The sequence below is a fragment of the Brassica napus genome, chromosome C2 (genome assembly GCF_020379485.1).
Source record: "Brassica napus cultivar Da-Ae chromosome C2, Da-Ae, whole genome shotgun sequence".
NCBI classification, from domain to species: domain Eukaryota; kingdom Viridiplantae; phylum Streptophyta; class Magnoliopsida; order Brassicales; family Brassicaceae; genus Brassica; species Brassica napus.
In genome coordinates, this window is record NC_063445.1 from 5,512,762 (window position 1) to 5,526,193 (window position 13,432).

General features: G+C 37.2%; 1 protein-coding gene and 2 pseudogenes across 1 annotated transcript; 1 reads left to right on the plus strand and 2 right to left on the minus strand.

Annotated features, from left to right (window-relative positions):
• Window positions 1-1,578: 1,578 nt before the first annotated feature.
• On the minus strand, window positions 1,579-5,803 carry LOC125582123 (annotated as a pseudogene).
• Window positions 5,584-7,702, minus strand: LOC125581334. Its single transcript, XM_048746582.1, has one exon. It carries the CDS (start codon window positions 7,132-7,134, stop codon window positions 5,830-5,832), a length of 1,305 nt encoding a protein of 434 aa, XP_048602539.1. The 5' UTR covers window positions 7,135-7,702; the 3' UTR covers window positions 5,584-5,829.
• A 1,444-nt stretch (window positions 7,703-9,146) lies between these two features.
• On the plus strand, window positions 9,147-12,443 carry LOC106416610 (annotated as a pseudogene).
• The last annotated feature ends 989 nt before the right edge of the window (window positions 12,444-13,432 follow it).

The window sequence follows — 13,432 nt, forward strand, 5'->3', positions numbered from 1 at the left end:
ATGTTGAATACAAGCTTGGACATGAGTACTGCGTATCATCAACAAACAGATGGTCAGACGGAAGTTGTCAATCGTTCACTCGGCAATATGTTGCGAGCTCTCGTTGGTTCTAACATTAAGTCGTGGGAGTCATGTCTTAGTCAGGCTGAGTTTGCTCACAACCATGCTGTCAATCGCAGTTCAGGGTTTAGTCCGTTTCAGACTGTGTATGGCTTCGCGCCTCGCTGTCCGTTGGACCTCATTCCTGTTCCAGACCCGTCACGAATGCATGGTCGCGCTGTCGACTTCGTCTCCTCCATACAGGAGGTCCATAAGAAGGTTTTGCACAATCTCGAGGATTCGTCATCAAAGTATAAAGCTGCGGCTGATCGCAAGCGTAGGGAGTTGATCTTTAATCCGGGAGATTTGGTGTGGGTGGTGCTCACGAAGGATCGTATGCATGCTCATGAGTACAATAAGCTTCGTTCCCGGAAGATTGGGCCAGTTCGTGTCTTGGAGCGCATTAACCCAAATGCGTACCGTTTGGAGTTACCTGATCATATTAAGACAGCAAATGTATTCAACGTCAAGTACCTCACGAAGTTTGCAGGGGATAACACCGATCAAGATTCAGAGGCGAATTTTCTCCTACCCGGAGAGACCTGATGCAGCGCATTGTCGTTGGTTTGCTGTCCGGTTTCATAACAGAACCAGATCGTTTTATTATCTGCTTTGGTGTTAAGATTCTAGTTTATCTTTAGGATATTTCCTTTTCTTTTGGAGTAGATAACTCCTAGCTTAGTCGGGTTTAGGATTAGTTTTATCTCTTTATATAGTTTGCAATCTCTGATGTAAATTTCACGCTTTAAAGAATAATGAAAAGAACTTTCAGTTCATCTTTCTCTTTGACTTTCGGTTATTCTCATTGAATCAACGAAACTCAAAGCTCAGTTGACGTTCGGGCATTCTTAAGACTAAACGAACTTCTTCTGCAACACTTGTGCTGCGCCAGTCTGCTTGTTAGGATCACGACATCAAAGATAGACTCTGATAGCAGTAAATTGGTTTGGGCGTACGATAGTGGTATCATGTGCGTGTTTGGGACTGATTCATGTTGTCTCCACCTTTGCAAGCCAATTCAAGACGCTTCCTCCTCCCCCATTTCTCTGCGACAGAGGTCTTGTTGATACGTCTATGTTCCCAACAGTCTTCTACGCGCTCCTGTAACATCAATGGCCAGCAATTAAAACAACAGCTTTTGGGGTTTTCTACAATAAGTCATCGACAAATGAGTACAATATGGACTACCATCTGTTGACGAACCAGAAGAAACCTGATCTGTTGAAGAACCAGACGAAACCTGATCTGTTGACGTTGGCGTTGGCGAACCAGACGGAACCTGATCTGTTGACGTTGGCGTTGACGAACCAGACGGAACCTGAGTGGATAAAAGTCACAACTAAAGGGCTCCCGAGACACATCCCACAAGAAGGAAGCGTCTGCATCGGGTCTGCACTCTACTTTCCAGAGTATACCTATCCTGGAAATAGTCTAATAAAACTAGACCTGGTGTCTAAATCAATCCGCAGCATCATTGAACTTCCCGAGGAACTGAGTTCTCCGGCCTGACTGTTCTCGACTCAACCTATACGCTTATCAACCACGTGGGGTAAAGTAGGTATGGCATTTCGCGACGTTAAAGGCAGCGCTTTCAAGCTGTGGATTCTAAGTGAACCTGGTGACTGAATACCCATGAGGGTCTCCACAGAGATTTCCAACCAAGATCCACTCGTGAACCGAACTGTATCTTTTGAGGGGTCTATCTCTGACGGACGACTCGTCTTCAACGTGGTAGAGCACTATTTTTTTACCAAACCGACAAAGGAATTTGTATTCTAATAAAAAGGGGATCATCTGTTTTCCTCCTTGAGATATGTTCATACTAGCGAAACCGGCACAAACCCTTAGTTTGAGATATGTTTGTTTATGATGTAAAAGCTAGCTAGCCTCCTAAAAGCCTATTACCATCATCACATGGCCGATGGTTCACAAGTACAAATACTAACTATAACAAGAAGAATATTTGGATGCAATATATGTATTCAGATGTTACATTCATTCAAAAGATTAGGGAGGAACATACAAATAAAATTGTTAAGTTTTGTAAGTTAAAAAATGATATGATTAAGTTAAATAAAATAGTTATTCAGTGGCATTTTGTGTGTAAATAAGTTGATTTTTTAAAGTGTATTTATTGATAACAATTGGATTGGGGTCGAACCATCTTACAATACTAAAAGACAAATATACTCAGCTCTCAGCGTGTCCACGTCATCTTTAAAAATCGTCCAATCATATACTTATATTTTGCCATGTCACTGCTGTTTCTGTCGAGTTAAGATCAAAACTAAACTTAGTTTGGGCTGCCATTACTTTTCTTTACGGTCCATAGCAAGCCCAATCTCGCCAAACGCTAATTTCGTCTGGAGCGTACGAGTTGGTCATCCCCGACTCTTCCACTTCGTCTTCACCTTCTCGGTTGCTCTGTAATCTCCGTTACCGCTTGCTCCTCTTGATCAATCAATGACCTCTTTAATCTCTTAGTTATTGTTTCGTTCTACCTTCCTCACTTTTTCCTCATATATAAATTGCTAAACAGCTTCATCGAGGCTTACTTCAAAGTAAACCCGAAAGTCTCCATTGTTTTGTCGTCAACTTCAGCCGGAGACATCGTCGGTTTGATATCCTGCGTCAAAGTTGCCGCCAGAACGTTATAGGAATCAGACGAAGTTGACCACCAAATTTCCGGAGAAGTGTGCCACAGGAACCATGTATAAGCAGAAAGGCATTCGCTGCTCAGACGCTCTGGCGAAGTCCACCACCGGTTCCATGGATAAGCTAGCAAAAGGGACTAGCTACTCTGGCGCTCCTCCAAATTCACCGGCTGTTATATACTTCACCTATGTTACCTCCGATTTGGAACCATGTAATCCTGCTAAAGTATGCATATTAATTTGTGTTTAGTTGCTGAATATTGACGAACATGTATTTTTTGTTATATTCGTCACTGTGTTTTACTGTTTGAATCTACTGACTTACTACATTCAATTACAGGGAACTGTGATCCAAATTTTTTTTCCACCAAATCGTGTGAGATGCTACCAAAGTCTTCTCAAGCGTGGGAGCTTTTTACAGTCTCTCCAATTACTTTGATACTAAGAACAAAGAAAGCTTTCTGATGACTGATCACAATCTGACTATTTGTTTCACCCACAACTCTGTCCTCTCAAATATTGAAGGTTACTTACCTGACATAGACACACATCGGTTTCGCTTTCATTTCTTTGGAGCCAAAATTGGTCGTTGACATTATCTATATGGTATGTGGCATACCAAACTTATCTCTAACTGAAACATGAGTCTGTTATATATTTTGTAACTTTTTAATTCGTGTCAATTGTTTGTTTATGTTTTAGATGTTGTTGGCGACAGGAAATTAATCAATAGGCAGCACCCCAAGAGCATCCAATTCTCAAGGGTTTTAACGGATAGGTGTGACAGATCACCAACCGAAGTTCCTTCTCAGTCACTTGAAATCATGACTACCAAAGTTTAACTGTCCATTATGAGATTGTTGCCAAATTATATTGACCCAAAGGTATGGTAATCGATTTGTTTCATATCCTTATGGCTATCTAGAAGATATGATAAATTACAAATTAAATATAATATAAATGCAGATAATGCCTTATTGGAAGGGTTATGACTGATGGTAGACTAAGTGCAAGAGTAAAAGCTTACTTAACTGAAAATTTTATCTTCAAGGCATGCTCAGGTAAGTGCTACCACCGTCTAACATTATATCCACATCTCAGTGATGGGCATTGGTCCATTAAAATAGTTTAGTTCTGCGATTTTATATGTCATCAGATGTTTCTTACATGCTGAAAGGTTCCCACACAATTATTTTTTTGCTAATGCTCCCGTATTCAAGTCCATTTTAAATGATATATATATAGGTCATTGCGAGTGCCAATTTTTTTACGATAGGGTACTCTAGGGTAATCAAGAAGAGAAGGTACATATACGTTAGTTTCGATTTGAAGATGCTGTTGACTGTTTTGTTGATTTGGAATGATGTATATAAATTCTTATTTAAAGCTGACCAAAGTACTGTATAAAATTTAAATAATGTATATAAATTAAAAAAGGTTTTAAGTACAAATATAATTTTTTAATATATATTACTTAAATATATATATATATATATATATATATGATTTGGAATGATTAAAAATAATTTTGTTTATTTTGCAGAAAAAATAGTATTCTTATGTTTGCTTAAATGGTAACTAGAAGATCAATTTTTAAATATTCAAATAAATTCAAAACTAATGTAAATTCAAATTAAACATATAAAAAATCCAAATACAATAATCAAAGAAATCAATACATACGGTTTTTATTTGCCCATAATGTATTTGCAATTTGTTCTTTTATATCCGCCATTGCATCGCCTTCAGGTGTAACAATTGTTTCCATATCATTTGAATTATGCTCCAAATCAACGTTATCAGTAGGTGATTGTCCTAATGTCTCCGCAAAGTCATCATCGATAAAATTTGAAATTCTGATAAAATTGTGTAAACCCATTGTAGCAACCACCACTCTCTTCTGCACTTCAATATTATATCTTGGAAAATCACAAAGAATCCTCTATTTCTTCTTCCAAACTCCAAATGTCCTTTCAATGACAGAACGCAAAGATGCATGCCACCGGTTAAAAAATTCATGCTTATTCCGAGGAGGAGGAGCATTTTTGAATTGTGACATATGATACCGAACAACCATGTTTCGTGAAGATTTATATGGAGCAAGAAAACCTTGTTTATTTGGATAACCAGAGTCAACCACATAATATTTATCTGCGGGTGGCAAAGGAAATTCAGGATCATTATTTTGCGCCATCGTAAGAACAGCTGTGTCATGACAAGATCCTGGTGCTCCGTTCCAAACATATGTGAACAACATATTCAGATCACATATTGCCATTATGTTAAATGATGTTCTGTCATGTCGATTCCAATACATTCCTTGTACTTCTGGCTTTACCTTAACACATACATGAACACCATCCATTGCCCCGACAAATCCACTAAAAAAAGGCCAATATTTTCCATCCATTAATCGGTCAGGAATCCTGTGTAGTTCTTGCGTTGTTGGAGTGTGGATATAATCACAAGCTAGTAACTCAGTTGCTCTAAGCACTTCAAAAAACTTTCCCTTCACTGTTTCTTGATTTCGTCCAAATCGTAATCAAACATCCCGCTGAACTTCGTTGTGTCCACATATTCGTAAAAACATGGCCACACTCTCTTCGATGCTTACATTCAATGTTGGTCGTAAGCCATACGTTGTCTCCAATTTATGACACAAAGTTCTAAAACAGTCAAGTGACATTCGTAGTAACTGAAGACAAGCAGCATGATCTTCTTGTAATCGATGCCAAATATTTCTCCATCCCATCCCACTATCTGTTTGGACTTGTCCTCTTTCAAAATATCGATTATAATAACTCAATGCCGGTTCAATAATCAACTCTTCAAATTGTGCGCTCTCCAAATTTCATAACTCAATTCTCTCTTCATAACTTAAAAATTGAATTTTTTGTGCTCGTAGTTGACATATGCGAAAAGCCTATATTTTGACAAATTTTTTTTTAAAAGGTATTAGATTGATTAAAAATAAGAAAAATGATCGTATTACACATAATAAAAGTAACAAATATTAAAAACAACTTAAATCAAACACCAAACATCATCATTATTATAAAAGCATTCAATCTACTAACTAAGCGTAATCATCATCGCTTTGATGAGTTTCATTTAAATTAGGTCCTTGTTGGGTTCCCCATATGTTAAATAATCCTCCAGTTTTACGTGTTTCTGGTATTTCCCTTCTTGATGATCCTTGCTGAGGATTTGTTGTACTTCTAGTTTGCGTTTCAAGCGGAAATCCATGTTGAACATTCGTCGAAGAAGGCCAATGTGAAGTATTTGGCGATGAACCCCACTGTGAATGATTAGATGATGAATCCCAATTTGGAGCCACCGGTGATGAACTCCTCCATTGTTGTGTATTCTGATATGCTCCCCATTGCTGAGAATTTTGTTGTGTACTCCATTGCGGAGCATTAGGGGGTGTACCCCATTGCTGAGCAGTTGGTGGTGTGCCCCAATGTTGTGCACCTGGTGGCGTGCCCCATTGCTGAGAACCTGGTGGTGTGCCCCATTGCTGTGCACCTGGTGGTGTACCCCATTGTTGAGCATGTGGATGTTGACCCCATTGGCCAGCTGAAGTTTTCCCCCAAGAATTATTACCACCAGAAGATGGACTACCTGAATGAAAACCACTTGAACTTGGACTCCCAAATGGTTTACATGAGCTTAATCGCTTGCCCACAAAATCATCATCACGCGTATATCCAGTTAATGCTTGTAGAAATTGTATCTTCTCTTCGAAAGTACTTTCAGCTCTATCAATAAAATACTTTCGCCAGAATGCATCTTCTTTAAATTCGTTAATGCACGCCCAATAGAATTTTGTGTCATTCGGTAGCTCCATCGATTCAAATATCTTCACAGCCGCATCAAAATTGTCATAGTCGTCTTGGTCAAACGGATTTTGGCGTAGTTGTTGTAAACTTTGACGTTGAAACTCCCTAAATCCAGTCATTGTATCTGTGAGGGTGGTCACAAATGACTGTCTTTTTTTACTTCCTCTTGAACCACTTCCATGTATAACTCGTGAAGGTATCGATGATCTTTGTGAAGAACTTCCTCGTCTTCCTCTGCCTTGTTGTTGAACTCTTGAACCAGGAGTTTGAATCGGATCACCCGCTGCAGAACTATGACGCAGATGGGTACGAGTGAACTCATTGGAAGGACGTGTGTCATCATTTATATTAACACGATACACTTCTTCGTTTTCTTGCATCTCTGGCTCTTCATTGTCTGACATTTCACCACCAAAGGTTTCTTGGTACAACTGATCTTCATTATTAGTGGCACTTTGATTCATCATTTCTTCTCTTCTTTGGTTGACAGAATATTGGGATTGTGATTGGACATTGTATAATTTGAAACAACGTTCCATGATTTCCCACCCGTGTGGCGGTTTTCGTCTAAATGCATGTACAATCTTACATGCCTATTAAAATAAATAAAAAATGAATATTTTAAAATATTTTATACTTATATATGGTAAATAAATTTTCAGTATAAAAAATCAGTGCTTGCTTCACGATCTTTCCACCATGAGTCAGATGCATCAATCTCAGAAGTAATAGGATCAACCGAGATACCAGTTGAAGTTAGAAGCTCTCGATACTTCTTGTACTTCTTTTTCAAGGTATCGAGTTTTTCTTTGAAAAACTTATAGTTTATATCTAAACCGAACTCTTCGTTAAATTTTTCAACCATAAACTGTTTGGCAAAAGATGTAGGGTCTTTTATACGGTAATTGTTCATTTTAACAGCTTCATCATATAACTCAAGCAATCGATAAAGACTGCTAGGAGTCCATTTGAAATTAGCTCCTTTCTACAAACATTTTAAAAGTTTAAATATTATTACGTAATTATGACAATATTACATAAACAAATATAAAATACTTTACCCGCAATGTTGTTTCGGTAGGAAGATTTGTATCACCATGCGTAGAAGAATTTGCATTTTGTCTCCGGTTAGACATACCTGCAATTAAAATTTAAAAAATATATCTTATATAAATAAAATGAATATTCTGAATGATTTATATTAAAACTAAATACTGATTTAAGCATTACTTTTATATGTCACAATATTTGCATATATTTTTTCAAATTATCACAATATTTGCATATATTTCTTCAAATAATTTTTGTTGTATATATTTAGTTTTTAGTTTAGATGTGTAAAATTTTATTTCCCATGTTCATGTTCTTACGTAAGGTAACATACATATATATATATAATATTCTAGATACTGAAATTATATAAAATCTTATTAATTTAGAAAATGGTATATCTTATATGTAATATATGGATACTCATGCTCATGTAAATATTTATAACTATAAATATCACATTTGTTTTGATAAAATAGGTATATTTATTACATTTATATTTAAACTATAAAATTTGTATATAATGAATAACAAATAAACTATATGTAATTTTAGTTTTTTGTTATATATTTAAGTTACAAATAAAGTTATTGTAGTTCTTTTTATAATTAGATTCAATTAAAATTATATGTAATGCATCAAATCTGTGCAATTATTTTATTTACTAGTATAAATATTATTATTATAAGTTTATATTGTATTAAGTAAACTCAAAGTATTATGTTGCTAAAATTAGTTTAACCTAATTACAAAATAACTATATAATATTAATTAACTAAATTCATTTTAATTACCATAAATTATAAACATATACATGAATGTACCTTAATAAATAGTGGAAAGGAGAATGCTGAAAAACACGTTTTAGAACACGTTTTACAAATAACAAAGAAAGAAAATTTTAAAGAGAAAAAGATGAAGTTTTTTTGTAAAGAGATTGTATCATATGCATGCTATTTATAGTCAAACAAAATTGATATTTCTAAAATTAAAATTGTTTTATCCTTATTGAATTGTGTGCCCACCCACTTGTTCCACTCCTATCTTCAAGTAAAAGCAGTTCTTTTTTTTTTTTGTAATGCAATTCAACGTATTTCTGAACACAAATGGAGCACCCACTTTTTATTATTTATTTTCAACAGTTTTGTGAATGTAAATACACAAGTGGGGCATCCACTAAGGGTGGAGGAACCCCATTCAAACTCTATAAGCAGAAGAATATTTGTATGCAATATATGTATTCAGATGTTACATTCATTCAAAAGATTAGGGAGGAACATACAAATAAAATTGTTAAGTTTTGTAAGTTAAAAAATGATATGATTAAATTAAATAAAATAGTTATTCAGTGGCATTTTTGTGTGTAAATAAGTTGATTTTTTAAAGTGTACTTATTGATAACAATTGGATTGGGGTCGAATCATTAGAGTTAAAGAAGAAACATAAGCCCATTAAACGTCGCACCTCTATAAGGTGGGGGGGGGGGGGGGGGATCATCCAAACTACTGTCGTCTCTTTTTAATGGGCTTATAAAAGAATAAACCGACCATGTTTGAGAATAAAAAGGGCGGGGGATCATCCGTTTTCGAAATCAATCAGAAACCACCCTAAAACTAGTCTCGTCTCTCTTCCGTCGCATAAACCTAGGTTCTCCGTGGAAATATGGATATGGAGTGGAATGAGAAGACTCTTGAGTTCCTTTCTCAAAGATTTCTGGACACACTCTCTCCGAACCCGGAGGCTCGTCGTGATGCTGAGAGATTGCTATTTGTAGCCGCCAAGCAGTCAAACTACGGCTTAGCCGTCCTCCGTCTGATTGCGGAGCCCTCAATTGATGAGCAGACTCGCCAAGCCGCCGCCTTCAACTTTAAGAATCATATCTGTTCACGGTGGCTTCCTTGTGCTGATTCTGGTATCTCACCGATCAGGGATTCCGAGAAGGAGCAGATCAATACGCTCATCTTCCCCCTTACGCTTTCTTCTTCCCGTCTGATCCAGACCCATCTCAATGAAGCCCTAGCCGTCATATGTAAGCACAATTTGCCTGCTGCTTGGCTTCCTGAGCTTACATCCAGCCTTCAGAAAGCTGCTCTTGCCGGTCATTACGCCTCCGTCAATGGTATTCTCCGTGTGGCTAATACTATTTTCAACAACTTTAGGCATCATCAGTCCCATGAGAAGGGGTTCCTTGAGATTCTCGCTCCTCTGTTGCAAGAACTTTTCCTCAAAACAGATTCTTTGATTGATTGCTCTGCTGGTGGATCAGCAGCTATGCTTAGGCCTCTCTTCGAGTCCCAAAGTCTTTGCTGCAGAATATTTTTCTCGTTCAACTTTCAGGAGTTGCCTGAGTTTTTCAAGGATCATATGAACGAGTGGATGGGAGTGTTTAACAAGTGTTTATCTTGCAATTACCCATCTTTGGAAAGCACAGCAGATGGGTTAGAGCTTGTGGATGATCTTCGTTCTGCTGTTTGTGACAACATTAACCTGTACATGGACAAGTACGAAGAAAAATTCCAACGATTCGTGGAGGGTTTTGCATTAGCGGTTTGTACACTACTCCGAGAGGTTTCAAAGTCTCCCATCAGGGATCAACTAGCTACTAGAGCAATCAATTTTTTGACCACTGTCAGCACCACAAGTGCGCATCATGCTTTGTTTGCAGTTGCAGGCGACAATGGGATCAGGGATATCTGCCAAAGTATTGTGATTCCCAATCTTTCTTTGAGGGAGAAAGATAAACAACTGTTCAAGATGGACTTTATGGAGTTTATCCGTCGAGACATGGATGGAAATACTCGGAGGAGAATCGCTTGTGAGCTGCTCAAAGGACTCGCCACAAATTACAAACCACACAAGTAGTTTCTCATGAGATACATAAGCTCTTGAGTTCCTTTGCAACAAATCCCGCTGCACAGTGGAAAGATAAGGATTGTGCAATTTACTTGGTCCTGTCTCTGGCTACTAATAAGAAGGGTGCGTATGTGCCTACAGATTTTTTTTGATGTTCAAAGCTTCTTTGCAAACTTTATAATCCCCGAGTTATCCAATGCTAAAGGCAGGGTCCTTGAAGTTCTTAACAATGTTCCGTAGTCATCTACCAAAGCCCTTTGCAATGCAGCTGTTCCCGGAGCTGGTCCGGTTCCTTCAAGCTGAGTCGAAGGTGGTGCACTCATATGCTGCTATGTGCATAGAGAAGCTCTTGCTACTCAAGGACGAAGGTGGAAGGAGCAGGTATGTCGGTAGTGATATAAGTCCATTTTTGCTCCAGTTGATGACGTCTCTGTTTGATGCACTGAATCTTAGTGAATCTGAAGAGAATCAATATATTATCAAGTGCATAATGCGGGTTCTTGGTGTTGCGGAAATCACTCGGGAGGTTGTTGACCACTGTTCTCAGTCAAGTGGTTAGAAATCCTAAGAATCCTACATTTAATCACTACATCTTTGAGTCCGTGGCTGTGCTTGTCCGAAGGGCATGTGAACGTGATATTTCGCTAATTACTGAATTTGACTCGAGTCTTTTCCCAAGGCTGAAGATGATTTTGGCGGATGATGTTCGCGAGTTCATACCTTATGCGTTTCAGCTTCTGGCTCAGCTCGTTGAGCTCAACATACAACCTATTTCACCGGACTATATGTTCTTGCTTCTCCTCGCACCTAATCCTACTAATTCGTGGAGGAGTAGCCACGAAGTCCCAGCACTGGTGCGTTTGCTTCAGGCTTTCCTGCAGAAAGCACCTCAAAATGAGGTTACTCAAAAGAATCTGTTGGGTCAAGTGTTGGGGGTGTTCGACAAGTTGGTTAAAACTCCTAGCACAGTCGAACAAGGCTGTTATGTGCTCAACACTGTTATTGAGTATATGGAGTACGGTGTGATTGCACCATACATGACGTTTGTATGGAGTTCTCTGTTCACACACCTTGAGCATAAAAAGTCTGTCAAGCTCCAGAAATGTCTAGTAATATTCATATCCCTCTTCTTGGTGAAGCACGGACCAGCTAATCTAGTCGACACTATGAATGCTGTTCAACGGAACATTTTCATTGCGATCGTGGACCGTTTCTGGATTCCAGACCTTAAGCTGATCATGGGAACTATGGAGGTAAAGTTAACCGCAGTTGCCGCCACAAGACTCATATGTGAGACTCCAGCCCTTCTCGATCCAGCAGCTTCAAAGTTATGGGGGGGGGGGGAATGGTGAATAGTATAGTGACTCTTGTTTCAAGGCCTGAGCAGGAAAGAGCCATCTATGAACCTGAGATGCCAGAAATATCAGAGAACGTTGGATACACAGCTGCTACCTTTGTGAATCTTTACAATGTTGGGAGAAGAGAAGTGGATCCTCTCCAAGACATTACAGATCCAAAGCAGTTCTTCGTGACTTCTCTGGCCATGCTTTCTGCTTCTCATCCTGGTAGATACCCTTGGGTTATTCGTTATAATCTCGAAAAAGCAAATCAAGATGCATTGATCAAGCTTTGCACTGCTTACAACTGTGCAATTGTTTGAACGTAAGTGGGTTTACTCTACTTTTGAGAATGTTTTTCCGTACTTCTCTTCTTGGCTATGGATTTGTTAATCAATCTTGATGTGATGTGATTGTAACAGGAGAGATTGGTGTGAGGAGAAAAGAGGAGGAAATACATAACGTTGCATTGCGTCTGCGAAGAAAAGTGGTAGTAAAATCATGTTTTCTTTCCGTCTTAAATCGGGTGTTTCATATCATTCGGAGTCAGAGAGCATCATTCATGCATAACTTAAATTTCTTTGTTTGGTTTTGAAGTTTTCTTCATGTGGGTGGGTTGTTTTTTTTTTTTTTTTTTTTTTTTTATCTCTTGTATTGTGTTACAATTTACAATGTGTTTATTTATGTCTTTGTCTGCTGGTCACTTTTTTTCCTTTTTTATTTGGGAAAATTATCATTTAAATCTCCAACTTTCAAATTTGGTTGGAGAAAGTCATGAACTTTGCCTTGGACCATTTAAACCATTAGCTTAACTTAGCTTGAATAACCATTTTATACTTTAATTTAATTTGACTAAACTAAATTAAAGACAATGTTAATTGGGATAACAGATTGATTTAACATAGTTAATGAGACATATTTTGATTGTTTGATGTGTTAAAATGAGACATACTTGATTGTTTTGTTACCACCACCACAACCAAAATGATTATATCAAACCATCATCTACAAACTGATCAAATAAGCTAATTTTTTTTTGCATCCAGAGTCACAAGGTCCCGCTCAACCTTTTTATTTCATATGTTAGTGTAATTACTTCCTGTAAAAATGTTTTTACTTTCTCTTTGTTCCAAATATAAAAGTTACTTTCTTTTGCTTCAAATTTTATTCCCTTTTCTATGTGGTTTCTCGTTATAAATTTAACATGTCAATCTATGTATCATGGATGCTGAAAAGTGTCCATATATACATATATATTGTAACACAAGTGCCCATATATTATGTATCAGTTTATGGGACTTAAATCCATAACCAAAACGTTATTTATTAATGATGCAAGTAATAGTTATTTATATTAAAAAAGATGTTGCCATTTTTCTTGGATTATATTTTGTTTCATTAATGTTTTTCCTTAAACAAGAAAACAATACACAATCGTGCAAGTTGACACATATTCTATCTACAACCACTTAAAAAAATATGACATGAATACTAGAAATGATGAATGACTTATGGCTAAATATGACATGTACAGTTATATTTAATGTTTATTTAAATTTTTAGTAATTTTTTAGAATATTATAGTAAATGATACATT

Coding starts and splice junctions, on each gene's coding strand:
- LOC125581334 (XM_048746582.1), bottom strand. CDS start 7,134: ATGGAACGTTGTTTCAAATTATACAATGTCCAATCACAATCCCAATAT.